This window comes from Melozone crissalis, unplaced genomic scaffold (assembly GCF_028551555.1).
Source record: "Melozone crissalis strain CALT ecotype California unplaced genomic scaffold, PUWL_Pcris_2 ptg000068l_1, whole genome shotgun sequence".
Classification (NCBI taxonomy): Eukaryota; Metazoa; Chordata; class Aves; order Passeriformes; family Passerellidae; genus Melozone; species Melozone crissalis.
The window spans coordinates 5,049,183-5,072,847 of record NW_026535846.1 but is presented as its reverse complement, the minus strand read 5'-3'; the positions used below and the strand labels follow the sequence as shown (position 1 = coordinate 5,072,847).

General features: G+C 42.8%; 1 protein-coding gene across 1 annotated transcript; it reads right to left on the bottom strand.

Moving 5' to 3' along the window:
* Positions 1–850: 850 nt before the first annotated feature.
* Positions 851–14,843, bottom strand: LOC128945907 (homeobox protein CDX-1-like). The gene is made up of 3 exons (XM_054289812.1): positions 14,408–14,843; positions 4,280–4,425; positions 851–1,108 (listed from the first exon to the last, which is right to left on the bottom strand). The coding sequence occupies exons 1-3, from the start codon at positions 14,841–14,843 to the stop codon at positions 851–853; spliced, it is 840 nt and encodes a 279-aa protein (XP_054145787.1).
* Positions 14,844–23,665: the final 8,822 nt, after the last annotated feature.

Here is a 23,665-nt window from a genome sequence, read left to right as displayed (position 1 = left end):
GTTTACAGTAAAATGGAAGAGTGCCTATTTATACCAGTGTATGGAGCATTGGAAATCATACCTGTCAAAGCCCAAAAAATTCCAAAAAGCTCATCCCTGACCTTTGCCCTTAACATGTGGGGAGTGCAACCACCCAGCTCCAGCCTTTCCATCGAGTGGGTCAAACCCACCAGCCAGGTTTGCATTTCTCAAGATGCATGTGGAAAGTCCACGAGTGGGATCAATACTGTGGAGATCAGAGGAGCAGGAACCTTCTCAGGCAGAGCCATGTGGGCACAGCTCCCTCAGCAGTGTGGGACTGACTGCCTGGGCCAAGTTTGGTGCTTTTTTTGTGTCTGCAGCGGAACCAGTGGCTGTGGTTGCTCCTGGGCTCTCCTTCACCGTGCTGCCCTGGCTGCTCCCAGACTGGAGGGCTCCTGTGGCACAGGCATCCCCTTCCAAGGGACTCCTGGCCTTGTGGCACAGGCATCCCCTTCCCGAGGATCTCCCGGCCTTGTGGCACAGGCATCCCCTTCCAAGGGACCCCCAGCCTTGTGGCACAGGCATCCCCTTCCAAGGGACCCCCAGCCTTGTGGCACAGGCATCCCCATCCCGAGGGACCCCCAGCCTTGTGGCACAGACATCCCCTTCCAAGGGACTCCTGGCCTTGTGGCACAGGCATCTCCTTCCCGAGGGACCCCTGCAGTTCGTGGCCCTCGGAGCTCGTGCTGCGCTGCACACCTGGCGGTGCCTCTGGTTTAGTGTCCTTGAATCCTGTGTGCCCCGGGCTGGGGCACGCTGGGGACCCCCCCCCCCCGGGCCCTGTAGTGCTCCGGTGCCGCTCCGTGGGCTCGGTGCCACCGTGGCAGGCTCACTGCGAGGCCACCACCTGCTGCAGGGTCCCTCCGTGCTGCAAGCCGCCCATGGGCAGGGCGGGCGGCGGCGGCGGCGCTGGGAAGAGCGAAGCGGCCATGTCGGGGTGAGGCTGTGCCTCAGGGCCCGCCATGGGGCTCACTGAGCCGGAGTCACTCTGCAGAGAGCCCAGGCTGCTGCTGCCGTCAAAGTGAGTCAGTTTCTTCTTCATTAATTTCCTCTCTTTGGCTCGGCGATTCTGGAACCAGATTTTCACCTGCAGAGGGGCAGAGGAGAATTGTTTTCAGTTGCTACAGGACTGAATGTGGTCCTTTGTGTATTTAGTCATAGGGAAAATCAGTGGTATGAGGACCACTGAGAAAGGCAATGACAAACTGAGACAACAGAGCTGTTTGCTTGTTTTTCATACAGGTAATCCTTGGTATTTAGTAATAAAATATTTATTAACAGCTTGATAAAAAGTGAGTTTTGTTGTTAGTTCAGTTATTTCTTTATGGAATGAGCTTTGATTTTTTTAATTTTTTGAAACAAAATCTAACACAACAGAATCTCATGTGTCCTAGTGATTGCCAGAATTATGCAAGAATATTGTTACACTGACAACTGTGTGCCCTGGACAGGGCAATTCAACATTTGCTACTGGCCTATAAACTGAGGGGCAAAAGCCTTCCTGATTGGATGGTGCATGTTAATTAGTGAGTTCCAGTGTGGAAGCCAGTGGAAATATACTTCTGGGCAGAATTTCACCTGCAATACACAACATCAATTCAAAATATTATCTTAGCAGTGCCTGAATAGCTGAGTGCTTTCTACTTCATTTGCAGATGGAACCAGAATCTGCTGCCGCTTTCCACACAATCCAGTGGCACCAGTGTCCCTGCCCTGTCCAGCCACCTTGGGGAAGGCATGAAGGACCTGCTGAAGGAGGATCTTCATCAGGGTGGGATAAGTGAGGATGTGGGCTGAAGGTGAGTAATGGTCAGCTGAAAATACTGCAGAACTTGTTGAGGTGTGAAATGTTCTGTGGTCACTGGACTGGCTGTGGATGTGAATCCCCAGGGTTGGTTTAAAGCTGTGCACTCCAGCACTTTATCCTTGGAAGTGACTCTGCATCATATCTAGTCAGTGTAATAAGTTAAGCTACCTCATTCAGGTTTGTTGTGTTTTCTTGTGCAGACAGAAAGGAAACACTTCTGTCACTGTTTTCTATAGCCCAAAGAGAAAAAAAAATCAATATTTTGCTGAGAAATATTGGTCTGTTCAGTTATTTTTTGTTAGAAACTAGAAGGGGAAAGAGAATAATGATTGGAAAGGAGGTAAAACAGTGAGAGGTGATAACACCTGTGGCTCCTGGGCTGAATTTTAAAAGAAAACCGCTGGTGAAGCCCAACAAAACATCTTAAGGACTCTGTGACAGTCTCAGGGTGCTTCTCCTTGAGGCATTCCTATTCCATTCTACAGCTGAAGGATTCAAATACATGCAAAGCCCATGTAAATTTAATCCAGGTCTCTTAAGTCCCAGGCTGCCATCTGAGATGTTTGGCAGTTCCTTTTGTTGTCTTAGTTCTGCAATATCATTTCAGTACCAAATTATGTTCTATTAAACCAGTCTCAAGCCCTCTCAGATCTCTTGCTTTCTGACTGTGCAGAGATAATCCATTCTCATAATTTCTCTCATACATTTGTCAAAATGTATGAAAATATAGAACAGTCTGAAAAACTAAACCAACATTCTGGAATTACCCTCTGGCTTCAGTGCTCTTACCTGTGGATTGAGGTTTTTATTCTGGTTTGTTGTTAAATTAGAGAAGCAGATCTGCAGGGAGGAATTAGTGGGCCCTGCAGGGTCGTGTGCCAATTATCAAATAAGTCCAAGTAAGAACAGCTCTGTAATGTCAGACTGAAAGCTGACAGGGCCAGCTGCAGCTGTCTGACTTGTTCTTCACCTGTTGCACTCCTTCCTTTTAATTCTTTTTTTCATGCAAATTTCTCTTCCCTTGAAGTCTGATTTTCTCTCTTCTTTCTCATCCTCATCATCTCCTTTATTTCTGTATCCTTCCTATGTTAACAGTGCTTCACTTTGCCTTTTTTTTTCTTAGATGTTCTATCTTTCCTTCCTTGTTTAAACAATTTTTCTTTGTCCTTTTGAGATATTCCTTCCAGGGAATTTTGGATTTTAGCAGTGGCAGGAAAAAGGTTTTTCCAGAAAATCAATTGAGGTTTTAGGTAGTGTGCAGAGAAACTTGGGATAGAACAGTGTGTGTTCAGTTGTGCTCATATGATGGAGTTTTTAAATTGGTACAAAAGGGTGGTGGTGGGAGTCTATCAGGTATTTCTTACTTAATCTTCCATTTTTAAAAAAAACACTTCAGAGATGTAGGTTGTATGAACTGTAATTCATTTTGTTCTTGATATATTGATGATGGCGAAGAAGAAAAAATATTGTAAAAGCTGTTGTCAAGTTTCCCCAATATATACAAAGAAATAGATCACATATTTTTGTTTTACCTCTTCAAATACACTTACAAAACATTCATCAGGAATTATCACTGAGCTAGGAAGTTTCAAGTAAATATCACTGGTTGTTTACACAAGCAGGACCATAATATTCAAATTCAGCATTATTAAGTCAAATTATGAATGTTTTAACAGCCAGCAAAAAGACACATGGTGTATTTTTTATATCTAGTTGAAACCAATTTAATTTTCAACAATTAAATCCTGGCATTCAGCAGCAGATTGAGGAATATTTGCAAAATGGATGTTTGCTTCCCCCTTTTTGTAAGCTCAGCACGTGCTGTGTGAGCCAGGTTCGGGTTGGATGGACAATGCTCTGGTGGGTGGGCTCTGGACAATTCCTGCTCAGCAGAGCCCATAAAACAATAGTTAATCAGAACTAATCATGGGATTGTGTTTTGATTTATCTGCTGGGAACAGAAGTGGAATTTGGAGGGGAGGAAATGGGGCAGGAGAAAGGAGAAGTACATATGTAGGAAACTTTAACAAAAGGTACAAGGCAGCCAAGGAAACAAAACACTTCAAGTGTCATGCCCGTACTTGAGCTCATCACTTCCATCTCCACTGAGACTGACTTTGTTGCATTTGGTTCTGGAATTCCCACTGAATTCCCAGCAGAACCAGGACTTCTGCTTTAGAAAGTTTAGCATGAAATTCTCCCTGCTACCACAGCCCAGGGAGAAATCCAGGCAAGATTTTGGTGATGTGGTTTAGCTCGTGTTTTCCAGAATAGGAAGAAGATGGTGTGTGCATTTCCTGGGTTATTGCACAGCCCTAGTTTGGGTTCTACTGCAGAGGGAACCCAGTGTTGGTTACTGGAGGCATTAACATTTCTGCATTTACCACAGTTATCTCCTCAGCAGCAGTCAGAAATTCAAAGGAAAGCCTGGATGGCTGATCCATACTCTACCTGTCTCTCGGAAAGTCTTAGGTTTGCAGCCAGTTCAGACTTCCTCCTGATTGTAATGTATCTGTTGTAATGAAACTCCTTCTCTAATTCTAATCTCTGATGATCTGTGTAAACCACTCGGTACTTCTCTCTCGTTCTTGTTTTACCTGTTTTGAAAGAAGAACACATTGCTTCAAGCTAGAATTTTTTCACTTTAGCACCACAAAATATCTGGCTTTACATTTGAAAATATCTGGGGGGATTTTAGGCCTGATTCTCTATGCACTTACCCAGAGTAACTCCCTTGACTCGGTCTTGATTTACAACACAAGAGGTTCATACCATCAGATACTAGGTTGGCTCCTTAGTAAATAGATAATAAACTGCTTCTCATGTTCTTTATCACCCCTGTGTTATCATTTGGGAAAGGGAAGGCATTCCTGGTAAGAATAAGGAGCCAGGAAACCTGGGTTCTGTTCCCAGCTCTGCTGCAAACATCCTGCCTGGTGCTGCGTTGCTCTTGTCTCTGTCCCTGGAGCTGACACTCTTACCTGCCTCAGAGAAAACTGTCAAGAACATTTTACTGCACAGAAAATACAGAAAGCTTCCAAAATTCCTCACTTCTTGTTGCTAGAAAAATTCCCACATCATTGTGATTGTTACTGCAGTTTGGAGGTTGTGTTTTCCCATCAAGTCTGGCACAGTCTGCCCACGACCTGATAACAGCACAGGGAACAGTAACATAGATTTTCAGATGACAGTTCATAAAAAAGAGAAAAGGCAAGCAATAATGCTTCACAATGGGCAGGGAACTGCAGCATCTGCTGTTTTGGGAGCAGCATTGCTGCCTCTCTTCAGCTGTGGGTGCAGCTGAGTGGAGCAGACAGGGCTCAGCAGCATCCAGGGCATTAAAAGGCAATGGCAGATGACAGGAGCCAGGGAGCACAGATGCATGGAGCTGAAATTTTATGGATTCCATACGGGGTCATTTCTGAGGGCAGAATGTGTGGCTGCTCTGAAAGAAAGCTGAGAATGGAAAAGGCTGCTGCTGGCTCCCTTCCTCTGTGGTTTATGATTTAGGGAATCAATATATTGGAGATCAGCACCTGCTTAAAGCCAAAGCCTGAGGTCTTCCCACATTTTTAACAAATTGGATCATTTTTTTGTTAAAACCAGTGTTCTCATCTTGGCTGACCACAATCTTGCCATTTTTTGATGCTTCCTTGTTTACCTGTATTTATATGGACATTCCTTCAGATGTGCATATTTAGCCAGTGAATTGTCTGGGACAGGAATATATTTTCAGTGTTTTTTTTTCTCTGTATTCCATTGTGGTGCTGGAGGTTGTGAAACTGTGTCCTCAGTGGTCACTGCAGAAGAACCCCCTCAGGTCCAGGTTCTCCCAGGTGATGCACAGAGCTCAGGTGTTTGTACCTGTACCCCCATCTGCTGTTGCTGCAGGTGTCGTGTGGCTTTGCACAGCAGCTCCTGTTTGCTTACAGAGCTTTTTCTGACAAGGTTACAGGGATGCCTAACTCCTCAAAAACCAGGTGCCACAAGCTCCTCATAATTACCCTCTAATAGGAGCAGTTCATTTGGAATGGGGTGAAGTAGATTCCCAGGCATGGAGTTGGTGACATTTTAGTGTCTGAGTAGATCCCCATGGCACAGAGCCCCAGAGGCACCAGCTTTCCCTGGCTGGGGAGAGGAGCTGCAGGGGCCATCTCCCAGTGCTGCCAAAGGCCTATTCCTACCATCCCCTCCTTCCCACTCCCCTTCATAGCTCCCAGAGCAGAATTCAGGGTACAGGACTACAGCAGAATCTTGAGTTAATCTTGTTTTTCCCCCATCTGTGGAGGGAGATGTGGTGTCTCTTTGTTTTTTATGGAACATATTTAAAGTTAGCATTGCTCTCCACTTGCCATGTACACCATATAGGGTCAGTTTTGCCTCTTCCAGTATTTGACAGTCAGGACTTGGCTATTTCTAAGAATTTTTGACTCACCAACCTATGCTTGCATTAGAAAATTCTTCAGGTTCTGCTCCTATCTCTACTATTTGTATAGATCCCAGAGCCAGAGTTGGTGAGCACTGAAAGTCCTGGGCAGTGCAATGCTGTGAATAAATCCTTTTATATCCTGGATGGGGATGGCTCTAGCTCACCCTACCAGACAGGGGTTCTCTAGGACTCTCTCCAGGCTTGTAGAACCAAACCTTCATCAGAATTTGATCCTTCAGCTCCCATGTTCCAGCCCTGGGGGAGCATCAATAGTGGCTTTACAATGCTCTGGGCATCATCAGCCTGATTATTTGGAATATTTCAATAGGGAAAATAGGTGTGGGATTGCTCCTTAGGCTATGGCTTCTGCTCAGTCCTTTGTCTCAAATCTGTTTCTGTGTGTGAAGGTGCTGCCTGCTGGGGAAGATGAGCAGGGCATTCTCATTCCCTGGCATTTCCACCGCTGTGGAACTGCAGCAGAAGCAGAAATAGCCCAGTGACGTTGTTTACACCGATAATCCAGTGAAAAGTGCTGCTGATTTTAGAACATGAAGGTAAGAATTGTAGAGTCTCTTAGGAACAGCAGTGATTCAGTTCAGTCCACATAAATACCAGGACATTTGTTTTCCTTCACTGGAAGTGTAAATTGTTTGTTTAACATATGGTAACCTGTGGTGCTTTAATGCCTCACTTGATATTTTTTAACTTTTGATCTCTTTAACTGGTAGTTTGGTTAAGGGTTTTTTTCCTCTTCAAATGAGACTTTGGGGTCATTCTACGGGACAAAATGTTTAACATGTTTCCTTAGTGTTCTTTGTGTTGTTAAGATGGAGTACACAAAAGAGCAACAAGGTGATCTTATCTTGACCTCTGTTCTCATTCAGAAGGCACAGACAAATATCAAATGTTCTTCTATTGCCAAAACAAGGTGGTAAACTTCAAGAACAACCTTCCTGTTTCTGGTTTTAAGTGCTTAAACCCTTACTACCTGGACAGCAGAGGGTTGTGGTGTTTTGGTTATTTTTTTTTGGGTAGGGTTGTTTGTGGTTTTTTTTGTTTTGTTTTGTTTTGTTTTTTTCTTTTTAGAAGAAGAAATTAAATGTACATGGAAGACAGAATTTTCTCCCATAAGATCTTTTATTTCTGTATGAGTAGCTCTCAGGTTCTTTTAGTTGAATTGATAATATCTGGATTCTTTTTGAAGGAAGATTTGGAGCTTTGACATCTAATTTCTTTCTTAAAGTTAAGAAAATAATTTAGAAAGTAAGAAATCAAAAGTAAGGAAATTCTGAGAAATGCTCTGAGAAGAAATTTCTGATGTGTCAAATTAACCTTGTCTTTAATAATTTGAATTTTTTTAATGTGTGGAGTAATATTGTCTCTGAGAGACAAGAGACAGTGGTAGCTGAGATCTACCAGAGTGTTCCAAGAGACACTTTTAGCTCTGCCAGAGCCATGTTTTAGTTTGTTAGGCTTTTACTCTCCTTGATTCACTGAGTACACTGAGATTCTTCCTCCTGCCTTTGTTGGGTGCTGGGCTGGGATTAGTCTGCACATGGCATTTCCTTTCAAAGGCAAAGCACACTTTTATTTGCCAGAGTTACCAAACAGCAGCCACAGAACCCATCCCTAAACAGTTTGGGACTTCAGCTTCTGAATTCTATCTGTTAGAGCAGATCCACTCCAGTGTGTTCTGCAGACCTACTGGCTTTAATTTCAATTGCATTTTATTTCCAGGACAAATATTACCTGAGTAAAATTTGAGGTGGAACTGATAGATTCACCCCACAGAGAGTGGGAAGATGTTCTTCACTTCTCAGGACATAATGGCAGAATTCAATGATGCAATGATAGAAGTCCTTGTATTAATCCAATTCTTTAAGGGAATCCTGCAAATTTTCCTCACTTAGGTGAGTGAAATAGCCAACATTTGACTTTGTGCCATCTTAATTAATCTATCTTTTCTCAGTGACAGGTTAAAATGATAATGAGCAGTACTGTGTCAGTCCTATAGGGAATATGTTCTGTCATGGACAGTCCCACCATGGAATTGTGGTTGGAGAGGTTATTGGTGCTTGGATGGAAGAAAAATGAAACAAAAGGGCTTTGAAGCAGCTACCTTTGCAGCCTGCCTGCCTTTGTGCTGGGGGAGTGGATTTCCTGGGTTTAATGAGCTATATAAGAAGAGGGAGTTTTGTCAAAACCCTTTTTGCACTAGTGACTACTGAAGTGTGCCTTTGGAGCAGCAAGAAATCAGAGATTTCAGAGCTGGAAATCTTTTTGTGGGATATACTTTAACAATGCTGCTCCATCACACCCACTCTGGCAATTTTTGACTGGCCAAGTTTTGAGTTGGGGGAAGGGAACAGCTTTCCCATTGGTCATAAAATTCACAGAGTATTTCTTCTGAAGACAATAAAGCTGGGAGAAGGCCTCTTTATTTGCTGTGAAAATCATCACCCTTTCCGGCAATATAACTCCTGAAGAAAGGAGGGAGAAGGAAGAGACAAGGCTGCATATCAAAGCAAAGAGAAGTGTTAAAAGGGTCTGTTGCCTCAATATGACAGATAGGCCTCAAAACCTCAGACAATGTAGGCCAGGAAAGGAAAAAAAAAAAAAAAAAAACCACCATCGGACCTCACAACTTGTTTACAAAGCAAAATAAATTAGCATTAGAACCAGCCCTGGGCCCTCTTTCAGAGCCTCCTCTCTTCACTTTTCAGGAATATTCTGCAGGCACTGAAACCAGCATCATAAACCAGCATCATAAACCAGCATCTTTCATAAAATCAGAAGCTGCCTGAAGATGTCCTAGGATAGGATAGTGTGGGATTTCTGTGGGATTGCTGACAAAGCATTGCGGCCTGGATTTCAGGGTTTAGCAGTGATGCAGAGGAAGTTATGGCTGTCCCTGGTGACTGGATGTTACCTTAAATCATCCCAGAAATGTCAAACTGCTTCTGGCCTGAGGATATGCTCTGTTCCCACCTGCATCTCTCTGTTCCTTTAGTATTAAAAAACTGATGCTAATTTTTGAGTTTATAAAGATATAGACTGACAGAGATCAGGCCTCAGTTTTGTTTAGGACTCTAACTACTTATGTATTTCAAAAGTGTACGAAAAGTAAAGGGCAAATTCTCCCTGACTTAAGTCGGTAATTTCACTGAATTAATTGAAATTGTGAAGCAAAAGTAATTTTAAATAATGTTTGAAGACAAACATTGTGCTGCACATGATGTTCTGTAAAGCTAAATTAAAAAAAAACCCCACCAGCCACTGGATTAGAAAATTTGACATAGATCAAATCTTACATAATATTCCTGCCAGAAGCCTTGGTGTGATAAACAGGTGTTCTGGCCCTGTTAGGTGCTAAAGGTTTGTGAAACTCAGTGTAATTCTGTGTTTGTATTTTCTGCTACATCTCTCTCATCTGTTCTTTTATACATGCTCAGATTGTTCATGCTGAAAAAACAGAATAGAATCATAGATCTGAAACCTTTCAACAGACTTGAATTTTCCCTTCTGTTTTCAATTTTGAATATGTTCTGCTATTCTGGATTAAAGCTCATTGGCCAAATTCTGGTTTTCCCTTTGCTAGTGTAAACTTTTCTATTCTTCTTCATTTATAGAAGGAATTGCATCCAAAACTGAGTAATTTTTATTCTCTTTAAGCAATGACTGGACAGGCAGAAGCACTCAACCTACAGAAAATGTCAGTGGATTTCTGAGTGGCAAACCAGGGGAAATCTCATTACCAATGACTATAGACTAAAAGGAAAGTGATTAACTGAGATTTTTCCCAAGTGTTGTGTGTTCTTTAGCATTCAGTGTTTTACAGAAATGGTCTCTAAAGAGGCTTGTTCCTCTTCCTTCCATTTGAGGGAATATAACTACTTCCTTCAAAGACTAAGTGTGATACATTTACAGGGACTTTAGTCATGATGCTCTCAGTTCTCCTGTCATCAGCAGCAGAAAACTGTCTTTTGTGTCTGCAGAGTAAATTTTTATTGAATAAGAATGATAGGAGAGTTGTCATCTACAGGAAGAAATCTCTCCTCTGGATCAGTTCACCTGTTTCAAAACATGTCCCCACCCTGTTTTATGGTAACATAGGTGCAGATCTTAAGGTGCACTTTCAGCTTTGTGAGCAAATTCTCCTGGGAGTTCCCTGCTCAAACTCAGTGTTTTGGGCACACTTTTACCACAGGTGTGTGTTGTTTTCCCACACAGTCATAAAGTCAAGTCTCCTCCTGTGTGAGTGATGACACAGCTCCATAAAAATCCTGAAATCAACAGGATGAGATTTGTAGCTTCTTCTAATGTGGTTTTATTCTACTTTCCATCAAAGAATTTGCCTGTAATTATGTCTTGTGTGTGTGTGGAATTTCCACTTCACATTTCTATCTGTGGCTTTGTTCTGTTCTGTGTTACAATTGCTGTGCTCACCCTCTCCAAGGAGAGGTTGAGGAGATAGGAGCAGTGTAAGGGTTGGGGTAGAGTCTTTTCTCTCAGTGTTTGTGGCTGAAAATCCTGAGTACTCAGAGCTTCCCCTTCAGGTGTTGTGAGTCAAAACACATTGGCTTTTTCCTGAGGAGTGCAGAGACAGGGCCCTGGATTCTGTGTGCTCTGCACTGAAGATGCAATCCCTGCAGACACTCAGCCATCCTTCAGTCAGAGAAAGAAGGATGCATGAAAGCCTCAGCAGGACTTTTCTGTAGGAAATGTGTACTAGTAGTATCAAATCAGGGTGATAATCTCACTTTAAATTATGAGATCTTCCAGAGGTTTCAGGTACCCTCACAAATTTCACTTTACAGCAGTTGAACACATGATTCTACACCGATGTTGTTTTTAAAGTTACAGAGTAAAACTTGAAATAATTTGTTCCTTTGTTTTAGGTTAGTTGTGTAGAGAACAGTATCAAAGGACCTGGAGGGCACGAGGCAGTGGTAGAAATTGCAATAAAGTGTTTTGTTTGTCATCTGTCAGGACATGAGGCTGCAAAGCACCAGTAAGAGAAGATAACCATGAAATCTCTGGAGATGGGAATGCCATGGATTCAGGGCCTTGTTTCTGGAGCTGCTCCAAGCCAGACTACTCAAAGTGAGTGAACCTTTGGCAAGAACCTCTCCCAGCTTTAAAGGGATAAGATTACAGGAATGTTTCTTGCACACTTCTGAGAATTTCTTGCAAAAATTACTTGCTTTAATAATTATTGTTTTCACAGTGAAATATTATTGGTAGTGTTAGTATTGATAATTAGTGCTTTGCAGAATGTAATGAATAAATAGCAAAATTAATTTGTCTGAATGATTACTGTTGTGATCACCTCAGGTAAGTCTGAACTTCATTTTTTTCATCATTAAGAACAGTGGTGTGTATGTATTCACAGGGAATAAGGAAAGCTAATAAATAATAAGTGTGATTCCTTCCTTCTTGCAACACCAGACCTTTACTGAAATACCCAAAGGTTTTGTAAAGAGACAGAAGGATAATGCTCAGTGAACAGAGACAGTTTTAAGGATGTAAAAAGAATTGGATTCAATGTAAGAAAATTCAGAGGGGTTTGATCATGATCCAGCAAACAACATTTGCAGTGAGCCTGCTCACACCCCTGAAATCACTGCAACACCTGCATACACAGAACCAAACTCACTCAGGTGCTTTCCCAAAGGAAAATATTTTAAAGTTATTTCATTTTTTGGGAAACCATGAATGACAGCAGTGCCCTTGCTTTTAAACAGAAAACGACAGAGGATAAGGAGTGAAGGGAGAGAAAGGAACCAACTCCAGTGAAACCAATCTGCTAGCACTGAGCCTGCCTGGCTTAGCAGAAATACTAATATATATAAGAGGGAAAGAAGCAGCAGGAGAATTTCTTCTCTGGATTTTTCCCTAAAGCAGCACTCAGTAGCTTTTAAATGTGGCCTTCCACTGGCCCCTGGGCATTTGGGAGGGTGTGTTCCTGTGGCCTGCTGATTTCTCCAGTTCTGGACACAGGTATGCTCAATATCTTGTTAGACCTCCCCAGAAAGGAGACACTCCCAGCTCTCCTGGGAATGCTCTGGCCTTTGCAGGCTTGAAATTTAGAAAGTTAGAAATGTCTAAGTTGTTCTTGAGCAGCAGTTAGAATGTGATATTTTATGTTATGTAACTATATCTCTATATGTGTGTGTGTTGTATCAATCTGTCCCAGTGTCCCACTAGCAAAGGGACAGCACAGAACAAATCAGGTTTTGCTCCCTTGGTGTGACTGGAATCCACAGGAGCACAAAGCAGGTAAGGATGGGATGAGGAGCAGTGGTTTTTCTGAGCAAGGGTTCTGCCATCTGTAAATCCCACATTTAGTGAGCAGTTTTGTTGCCCTTGTAAGGACTCCTCAAAAGCAAGCTGCAAGTTTTTTCCAAAACAGGCCCTCTTTTGTTTTTTCTTGGATAATATCCAGTGAACAACAAATAAGATTTTAAAAATACAAACTTTTTCATCCCCCCAAAAAATTCTTATTCACACAGAGCAACAGCCTGTTCTGATTGCTGTATTGAATTCTGTGGACTCTCCATGAGCTAAAGTTGTGTTCAGCAGGAGTGAGGAGAACTCTGCCCATACAAATTAGATGCATTATTTTAATACAGACAACTTTTCTATGCAGTTGCTTTCAATTCTCTAATGTCTGTTTTAAGTAATTGCTTTTCCACCAGAGATTGATTCAGTCCCTGCTTTGAAGACTTTTATTTACAGGCAGGTGTGGAGGGAGGGAGGGAAAGGGAAGGAACCTTCCTGGGATGCAGCACTGAAATACTGGGAGCATCTCTTTAGGGGAGGAATTGAGCATCCCTAATTTCTACTGTTCTCAGTGCATGTCAAAGCTGCTCAGCACCTCAGAGGATCAAATACTTTCATACAGCAGATTATGCCTCTGTTCTTTTCAGGCAGTTTTCCCTCTTTTTCTACTCCCCTTTCTTGTTTAATATTTTTTTCATATGCAAGGTGCTGATTTTTGTTTTAGGGATGCTCAATGTTTATATTTTCCTCTTGCTCTTCCTCCCAATCAAACAGAACCTTTCCCTCAAGCTTCATGGCTTATTTTTGCTGCTTAAATACAAATGAAGAATTGTTTTGTACTCCTTGACTGTCATGCAGCAGAGCCTAATCTGTGGCTGTATTACCAGGCTGTGTTACCATGGATCTTTGTATTCCTGCATATTCTGAGAGCTGCTACTACAAAGTCAAGCAAGCCTCTCCTTATCATCCCTGCTTTTAAAGCATTGACTCATTGTTTGATCTTGCAGATCTCATTTCAGTGTTCTGAGGTTTGGAGGGGTTGTTTCTGGTAGAAAGCCTTACTGCCAACCCCCTGCTATGCATATTTTACTTGAACTTTTCCTAGGTACTCCAAAACTTGAGGAAAGTAAGCAAAGACTAGGTAGTGATGAATACAATACTTCCTATTCCATCCCAATCTACAGAACTCCTATGAAAAGCAACTATGGATATCACAAACTTTAAAAACATATCTGAAGTGGGAAATGAAAGAACACTGCTTTTCTGTTGGGATTTTAGCTGACTAGAGATTGGAAAAGTATAAGGCTGTGGCTAATACTAAGGCTTGCACTTGCAAGATAGTGTGTTTTTGGGCTTAGCTGTAGTATGATAATAAATAGTGAAAGAGCCATGAGAAAAGAGAGATGTAATTTTTAAGGAATGCGGAAAAGTTGATGTTGTGGTGTGGCTGATGGACGGTGTAAATTACAGAATATTCATGAGCTTTTTACTTGCTGTAGAAGTGTCTGACGCTCTCTTCAATAAATGGAACTTGCTGATGACTCAGATTGAGCCCCGAGTTTTCCCTGCACCCAAATAGCTCATCCCCGACAAACAAATAGCTCATCCCCGACAAACAAATCATTCTGCAACACTTTTCATCTCCCCCAGGATTAAAGGTCAAACAAGAAACACAAGAAATAACCAACTGACCAACCCAGCATCCAGTAACTGAACCAATATTTAACCACTAGCAAGAGAATCCTTCAGAGCAATCAGGATCTTGCTTTATCAATCTGAATCCTTCCCTCTGAACAGGCAAAACCCCCCCAATGACACAACAACAAGTAAAAATCTCTTCTCAGCACAAAACCTCCGTGCCCTCCTACCTGTGGACGTGGACTGCACGGTTTTCCTCATCCACTCATAAGAGCTGTGCCTTTGGCTGTTGGGAGAGATTTGCTGGGCATGGATTGTATCTACAGGAGGTAAGGGCGCAGCAGCAGCAGCGGGGTGCAGGGAGCTGTAGTCAGCAGAGCTGTAGGAGCCCTGGCCAGGGGACGAGCCATTGATGTGGGCAGCGGGCGCGGCGCTGGAAGGGCCTGGGCCGTAGGCGCCCCAGTCCTCGCGCTGGGGGCCGTAGTGGGAGCCCCAGGCGGGCGCCGGCTGCCCGTGGCTGTCCAGGGCTGCCACGGGGTGGTATCCCATGTAGTCGGAGTAGGCTGGGGCAGACACGAAGTTCTGCACGGGCAGGCTGTTGCTGGTGCACCTTGCAGATCCCGGATACATGCTGCTGTCCTTATCCAACAGATAGCTCACGTACATGATGCTCACAGCCTGCCTTTGTCTTGCTGGGACATCCTGCTCCTCGCAGGGTTTGTTTGATCTCCCTTCCCCTCCTCTTTCTTTCTCTCTTTTCTAGCCCAGCCTGGCTCTATAAATGACTCCTGCTAGCCCTGATGTCCCTTTACTACACATGATTAACAATGGTTTTACCAGGTGCTGGTGGTAACAGTTTACTAAGGTCCTGCCTGATGTCACAGATAACTGCCTGCCCCAAAATTACATTTGCATTCAAATGAAGGGCTGCCCATGCAGGCAACCCCACCTTGCTGCTAGTTCCAGTGCTTCCTTTCTCACAGATCTTTATGTATTGCCAGCCCCGTTCTTTACTTTGAGAATGTGGTTTGAAATCTCGTGGTCTTCCAGCAGAGCTGAGTAGGTAGTTAACCATAACTGTTCAGGCAGTAGAAGTTGTATTTTTCTTGAGCAGTGCATGTCAGGATCTCACTTCAGGCACTCAGAGTTAGTCAAAGCCTGGTGTCTGCTGGTCCAGTAGTAGTTCTGCTCCAATGTGCTCTTTTTTTTAAAAGCTAAAACCAAAGGAGCGGTTCAGTGTTTAACAGCAGCTCTTACAGAGCTCCTCACATGAGCACTCTTCTTGACTTCAGCTCTTCAGCTGTGTGGGAGAGCACTTAGAAACCACAGTAATCCTGGTGATTTTACCATTACAAAGGATATACAAGAAGTCTCATCGTCATTTTGAGCGTTTGTTCATACGAATAGTCTTGTTGATGTTAGCAAGCTATTCATGAGCTGGCTGCTTGCCACAGTGATTGAAGTTCCTCTATTCTAACCTCCAACGTTCACAGAAAGGGAATCTGTTATTGAGAGAATGCAGAATTTGTCACTTTCCCTGTGCTTATGTCTTGGTTGTGATATTGAAATGAGTGATAGTTTTCCCTGAAGGTTTTTTTTTGTTCTCATTGCTTGTAACACCTTTTCTTGGAAATATGGGAACAAATTATAGCTTTTGAGCTAAGGAAAGCAGTTTCCTAACTTTCAGGAGCAAGCTTATGTTTGTGAGTAACAAATCCCTCTGAGATCATCTGTAACCAGGAGCAAGGAGAGAAAGTGTGGATTTCTCTTTTTAAACGAGATGGATACCTTAGCATTGTCCCTTAATGGGAGTTCACCCTGTTTTCCTTCCTGTTCCTTTAATGATGTGATACTTAATTGCACCTTTATTAATGATTCGAGTTGTTAAAATGAGTTTTTCCTTAAACAGGTGCAAAGTATAATGAGTTTTTTCTTTGTTCAGAGGTGTATTTTTTTCTCTGAGTCTTTTGCACTTTAACACCATTTAAGCTTCCAGGTTCTCAGGAGGAAGGAATCACTTTGCACACCTGACAGCACCGTTGTTTCCTTCAGTAAGAGAGTGGTGTCCTCAGGCTGTATTCACAGTGTTCCTTGGGGCTGGACTTGTGGAAAAAGCTTTTTTGACTGATAATCTCAGAAGCACAGCTACCTGCTCAGAGTATTTCAGGTTTTCCTGCTGTGCACTTGGGTAAAATTTGTGCTCTTTTGCTTGTTTGCTTGTTTTTGGGGGCTGATGTTTTGCTGGTGTAATTGCTGAAAGGTATTTTAAAAATCATTAGGTTGTGGGAAGTTGCCAGAAGCTGTTTCTGCTGCTTGCATATGTGAGCTTACTCACTTGCAATTTGCACATCTGTGACAGCTGGCCACTCAAAATTACCCAGCAGAGCTGCTGGGAAGGACTCAAATCCAGGGAAGTCAGTGATCAGTGGGTCATGGATCTGAACTGCTTAATTCTGCTGCAGCAGCAAAATAAATCACAGAAAATAAAGTTATCCAGTTTCGAATTAGGTGTCTCTGAACAGCCTGTCTGCAGTTAAAGTGTGATTTTAATGTAGTGGGATCTTCCTATTTTTTAACTCCAGTGTTTTCTTCCCTTCTCAAATTTAGAGCACCGTGGTTGCTCAGTAGCTCTTGAGTGTTGAAATAGTTACAAAGAAAGATTCTTTACATCTTTTTGTTGTAAGTTGATTTCATTTCCTTTCTTCCTCTTCAAAACTGTTGAAGCCTCATCTTTGTAGCAATTTCAGTGCCTCTCCTGAGTGCAGGTGTAGCAATAAATCAGCCAGAGGAAGAAGCAGCATTTGCTGCTTTACTGGAGCCCTCCAGCTGTCTGCAAAATGTTCTAATTATGTTCATTCAAGGAAACTTTTCCTGCAGGCTTTGTGTACCTGGTAGAGCCCAGCACAGAGCTCTGCAGAAGGGCTGAGTTGGATCTGCCCTTGTTCAGTGTTCAGGAATGTTGGATCCACCAGGCTCCAGCCATGGATTCATTCTCTCCCACTGCAGCATTGTTCCATGAGGAACATTTTGCTCTGTATTTCACAATGGTTCAATTTGTCTCATGGAGCTACTGAAAGCAGCACAATGGTGATTAGTCCTTGTATTAGAAAAATCATATAAAATCCCTTTTGATGCTTCCAATAATACATGGATATAATGACAGGGAAGGAGATTTTTCCTCTTCCATGCTGCCTAAAGAAAGGGCTTTACAATCTGGGATGATTGAAGTGACAATGCTTTTGCTCCTCTGGCCTCATGCTGTGCCCACAAAGCTGTTTCCTTTGGATTCCTGAGTACCCTAAGTTGGTCTGGCTCCAGCCAGCTGTGCTTTAGCTTTGGTTAGTCCAAGCTTTTATAATTTATATAATTTTAGTCTTACCTATTAGTTAAACCACAATAATTTGACTGTGATTGCTGGAGCTATGTGAATAATCACATGCTAATATAGTTAATTTAAAACTAAATATTTTCAAAAGTTCTCAAATGCAAAGTGAATGGAAATGAGAAATTGCCCTGAGTTCTCAACAGGGAAAAGAACTTTATGGAGATGTTCCTAAAACCAGAGGTGCCAGAGGGCACCTTCACCCTCTGGCCTCTCTGAGATGCATTTTTCTAGTTCTAAATTTGAATAGTTTCCATCCTCTGAAGCTGGGAGTTGGTGTCCACCAGAGATCCTGGATGGGAAAACATCTCTGAAGGAGGCTTTATCAGGTGATGGTGATGTGGGCAGAGACCCAGCAGCAGCACGGGGATCCTCCAGTCCACTTTGATTATTCCTCTTCTGCTGCATGAATGAGTCCCCAGAGCTTTTCTTTGTCATGTCACAAAGCCATGGATCTGCTAGGCCCCATCCTTGTGTTTCCAAGCTGATCTGTCTCACATTTTAACCACATCCCATTTCTCCTACTCATCCCATCTTCTTATCTAAGAAGCTGCTGTAGCTCTGTTTATTCTTCTGAGCTTTTATTTTTCTTTTTGGTCTCCCAAGAATAGCAGCACGCATTTTTGGAGGCGTGTTGCCGTTCCAAGGCTGATCTCTGACTCCAGTGAAGCAATGGGGACAGCTGCTGGTCAGCTGCCTGCATGGCAAGGAGATCTCTCCGGGCTTGCAGGGATCGTGACCTTATTCAGATTTCAGAGTTCTCAGCCTGCTCAGGTCTGTTTGGAGCAGGACTCGTGTCTGTCACACATCCAGCTGCAGGAAGCAGCAAAGCTCCTGAAGAATCGCAGCTTGGAATTCTGGAGATGTTGCAGGGATTTTTGCTCTGTGTTTGATTAATGGTAACATCTCTCCTTTGAAACCTGGAGCAGACTATTTTGGAACATGCCAGGCTTTTAAAAATTAACTTTTACAGGAATTTTCAGGGCTAAACAGGTCTGAAAGGTGCTGCAATACAGAGTGGGATTGCTGAGCAGGGACAGAGCTGGGGTGTGAACAGGCAGGGCTGGGACACTCCTGCCATCCAACATGGCACTGAGCCACAGGGCTGGAATGGCACATCACTGCACACCAGGGAATGGTCTCAGGAGGTGATGGCAGTGAGGAGCCAAGAGCAGGACTGTGAGGCTTTAATCTTGTATTCTCCAAAGAGTAGCTGTGCTTCAAATGTATTGTCTTTATTAATCAGTGTATTTGCTCTTAAAACAATGCCCCCAACTTCCAGCTAACATAAGTGTAGCCTTTAGGATGGCTACAGTAACCAGCTGTCTCACCAGAACTCTGAGAACACTCCTAGTTCTGAAAAAAAGAATCTCCTTTGCTCACTGTTGTTCTCTGTGCTTTGAATTTTAACACCTTGCAATGCTCTGGATCTCCTTGGGCTGTGTGAGTCAGGCCCTGCTGCAGTGGGGTTGGAAGTGGTGACGCTGTGGCAGCCTTAACCCCATAATTCACTGCTCCATAACCTTCCCAGAAGTGCAGACGGATCACAGCCTCTGTCCTGCCTGCTGCCCACAGGAACAGGAGAAAAACCCACCCACAGAGAGCTCCCTTTGCTCACCTCACACCTGGTGCACAGCACAGGGTTCCAGCCCCAGGCTGAGGGAATTCCTGCTCAGCTCAGTGAGCAGCTGAGTCCAGCAAAATGGGATCCAGCATTCCTATCCACAGGGTTTTGTGTTTGTGTGTTTGTGGTTATCCCTTCTCTGCTGCTGGAAACTCCTCCTTAACATTTAGAAGGGAACTGTGTTATATTTTAATATTAGGGCTGCTAAATCCTCTCTGGGGAAATTCCTTCCCTTAGGTGATGGTTCTGAGAGCTCTGTGAACACCTGGCTCTAGGAGCTCATTCTGGATTTGGGCACTTGGCTGCTGAGCACAGACTGTATGTGGATTATGTTCATTGAATTCTTAACTAACATCAAGAATTTTTATTTTTTTCTTTTCGGGGCTGTGTTTCCCCCCCCCTCCTTTAGTATGGAAAATATCCCTGGACACAAGAGTGTCTCAGCATAGGTGAGGGATCCACAGGAACATTTCCTACAGCTGTGTAGTCACTCCTGAAGGAAAGGAAAGGAAAGTCACCGCAGTGGCCTCTCCGCAGTGACAATTCCCACTAGGTGGCACTTTGAATCCACGGCACGGGCAGAACCCCGGCTGATGGAGTACCTGGGAGCTGCCACTCGCATTTGTACTTAGTGATTGACCAAGCTAAAAAAGGATCAATGTAGTGCTGCCTGCAGCAAGTTTCACAGCTCCGTTTAATACCAACATTGATTAAATCCCCACCCCCAGCTCCGTGTGAAAGAGCATTAGCACAGAAATTATCCCCTCTCCAAAGCCCTGCATCCAGCTCTCTCCAGTGCCCCACCAATTTCCCACCTCCAAAAAACCCCCCCAAACCCTCCAAAAAACCCCAAAAGACTAAACCCAAAATAAACAAACAAAAAACCTCAAAAACCCTGAAACAAAACCAACTCCCCCAACCAAGTAATCGTGTATGTCCCTGGAAATTAAACTTCATGCTCTTGTTTAGAAACCCAAATTTTATGGTTTTATTTGAAGTGTCCAGATAAGTGTCAACTCCCCAAGCTCTCTTCTCATTGATATTCAAGGCTCTCCTCAGAGTGCTGCAGGAATTTGGAGTTTGCACGAATAAAATAGGCCATAAACAAGGACAGAAGTGACTGCTGGAGTAACAGGCAAAGAAAAATGTGGAGAAAAATGGGAGTTGCAAAGTGAGAAGTGCATTGGGAGTATTTGGTTCTGTATTGTCTGACATGGGCTCAGGGGCATCACACAGCACCTCATAACCAATTCCCTGCTCACTGCTACTGCTGATGCTTCTCAGCTCAAACCTTTGAGTGTTTAGGAGCAGAAATAAAAGATACAGGATAGCAGTTGAGGAAACCTAGAGCCAGGGTTTAGCACAGCTCAAGTTGTGTTTTGCTGTTGCCACGTTATTTAATCTTTAATTTATGGCAATGGATCTCAAGCTGTTCAGGGGTACAATGGCAGAATCCTGTTCCTCACCATGGTTTTGGAACAGAGGAGCTCAAGTCAATGAGAGAACTGGACTGAGTCTCTTCCAACATCCTGTTAAGGACACAAGTTCATGCTCAGCAGCTGAAATGTGGGTTTGTGAGCAGTAAGCTTGCATATGGCTCTCTGAGTGGTTTCTAGGGTTCAGAAATTACTCAGAAAGCTCAAAAAGAGCCTTTCAGCTATTTCTGTTGGCTGTGCCCTTTTGAGGGAGGCTACTCTAAGTAGTAGGCTTGCAATTGCCATTGTTAAAAATTCATTATGAACCAGATGAGGTTATTAAAAATAAATCAAATACTTTGGGTTCACTTGTACTGGTTAGCTGAATATATTTCTGCAAATCCTGGTATAAAAACTCATGAGTTGGAAACATGGACATTTGGTGTTAAAAGGAAAACTCTCAACATCACCCTGAGAGAAGCTCTGTACAGCTTTAAGTGCACAGCTCCTGCAATGCTTCAGCAAGAGAGGGACTCAAAATAGCAATGTGTGGGCATTTAATCTGTTTATTTGGGAAGTGACGACACCTGTGAGTGCCCCTTCATGGGAGCTGACTGAGCTGGTCTGTCCTCAGAACATGAGTGAAGGTATGGCAATGTCACTGTCACATTTTGTAAAAAATCCCTTTGCCAGGAATTTTCTCCTGAGAAGCTGAGAAGCCTCAGAAAATAAATGTAAACAATAATTATCTGATTGCTTTGAGTGTGCTTTGGAGGTTGCTACCAACAGGTGCATCTTTGATTGGTTCCATGTGAATTGTTTCTAATTAATGACCAATCCCAGTCCAGCTCTGTCAGACTCTTTGGTTATTCATGGGTTTTTATTATTCATTCTTGTTTTAGCCTTCTGATGGATCCTTTCTCTTTCTTTAGTATAGGAATAGAATAGAATAGAATAGAATAGAATAGAATAGAATAGAATAGAATAGAATAGAATAGAATAATAAGTCAGCCTTCTGAGAACTTGCAGTCAATTCTCATCTCTCACCTCGTCCTTAGACCCTCACAACACCACAACGATGGGTGACACAAAGGTACTCAAAGCAAACAGATGCAGGGGCAGCTTTCCAAAAGGGGGAAGGCAGAGATGCTCCTCTGCTTGCTCTTCTTGCCAAGGTGCTGAGGGGAGGGGCAGTTGTTTTTAGCCCAGAATATAATGGCATGTGCAATTTACTGCTGCAAAATATGGTTCTGAACAAAGAGCTCAGGAGGAGCTGGGTAAAGATGTGATAATTGCATGAGTCACAGGCAATACAGTGTTTAAAGAGTCTCAATCCTTGGGCTTCAAGCTACATTGTCAGTGCAGTTTTCCGGGGTTGTGCAGAGTGTGATTTACTGAAGTTTTCTCTAAAGTATCTGAGTTTAAATTCTGATTATTTGGAAGACAGCATGCTTGAATAAACACATCATTGCATTCGTTTTGCATAACACTCCTTGTTTCCACTTTTACAGCTGTATAATGGCATTTCATACTTTTACAGTGCCTGATATTCAGGGAGATCAAAGTATTTAGCAGATATTTTCTATCTTTGTACTTCTAGCAGTGGAATAAATATTTCTGCTCAAATCTAATCTGTTACACTGGGACTTCTATGGTGCTCAACTGAGCATGAGATAGTCTGGGGGTAGATGATTATCTGCATAGATACTTCTAGGAAGTAATTAGAACTCACTTGGCATAATTATATGGAGTTTGGACATTCTGAGAATAGAGAGTCATGGTTAAAAACGTTTATTTGAACGTTTGTTGAGCGTAGGATCCTACGTTTGATTAAATATATTATTAGAAGCTCCAGTTCATAGAATTCTCTAATAATGTTGGTTGTTTCAATGGCAGTAATTCTGTGTGTGGATCTTTGCTGTGTGGACATCCCTTCCCAATGTCCTGTCATGTCCCCTTTCCTTGCAGTTCCTGAATGGGACTGTGGGTGTACATGGAAAAAGAGCCATTTATGTAATTCTAATTATTTCTGTACTATATATTTCTCTAGGATTGCTCTGATTGTAACTCCCAAGTGTTTTTTCCTGCCATATTTCCTTTTCTTGACTAGAACTATTTCTTTATTTCTCTTAAGGCACCGGAAGGAATCCTTGAGGTCCCAGGCTCAGTATGTTCTTTTTTTTCTCAAAGCCTTCCAACAGGATATCCCATTTTTAAAATAAATAGAGCATTTTGTTTTTGGAAAACAGGAAGGGCAGGCCATGGAATAGATGGCAATAAAGATTGTTGCTGAGGTCCAAACTTGGAACTCAGATTTTAGCAGAAGGTGTACACACCATGAACAGGACTCTTCCCTTTTAAAGGCTTCTAAGGAAAAGAAATTACAGCAGGAAATGCTAGATGGAATTTTCAGTCTTTCCTCTAAAGAGATGTCTTATCCACAAACAAAGTCACTTGAAATAGGGACTGGCTTGTAAACATGAGGAGAATTGTAAAGTGGGTTTAGATATTGTCTGCTGCTCAGTGCATGAATAAAAGCTAAAGTAAGTTTTTATTGCACAGTAAGCAGCCAGTGCATCTTATTCCTGTGATCATGGTGAGGAGGTTTGGTTTTGTTCTTTTTTGTTGCTTTTTTCCTTCTCCTACAACAGTCACAGTGCAAAAATTTAATGAGCCATCTGCTGAAACAGAGTTTTACTCTGTAAATCAACAGGGGGAAATAGCAGCCTCTTCCTTAGCAGAGCTATTCTTTAAATATGTTCAAAGTGGGATCTTTTTTATCAAAGTGCTATCACTTTTCATAATACAGCAACAATTTTAACATTTAAAGCCTTTGGAAATCTCAGCCGAGGTTTAGCTCTGGTTTGGTTGTTTGGAGTCACAGGATACTGGATGTGGTGTTACAGGGACAGATTGTCCAGGTTTTCGTCAAACCACAGAAATTCCTTCATTATCAAATATTTCCAGGCTCATCAAATCGGAGGCAAAACATCACATTTGATATATTAGCTGTTTTTCCACTAGCACAGTTATGTTATGCTATGCTCAGTTATGTTCTGCTCATGTC

What these genes read in the sequence shown, in the direction of transcription:
- LOC128945907 (XM_054289812.1), bottom strand. Translation starts at nt 14,843, where the DNA reads ATGTACGTGAGCTATCTGTTGGATAAGGACAGCAGCATGTATCCGGGA. An exon ending in CGTGCAGTCCACGTCCACAG is followed by an intron (nt 4,426 to 14,407) that starts GTAGGAGGGCAC and finishes CTTTCAAAACAG; the next exon opens with GTAAAACAAGAACGAGAGAG. An exon ending in TAAGACTTTCCGAGAGACAG is followed by an intron (nt 1,109 to 4,279) that starts GTAGAGTATGGA and finishes GCCCCTCTGCAG; the next exon opens with GTGAAAATCTGGTTCCAGAA.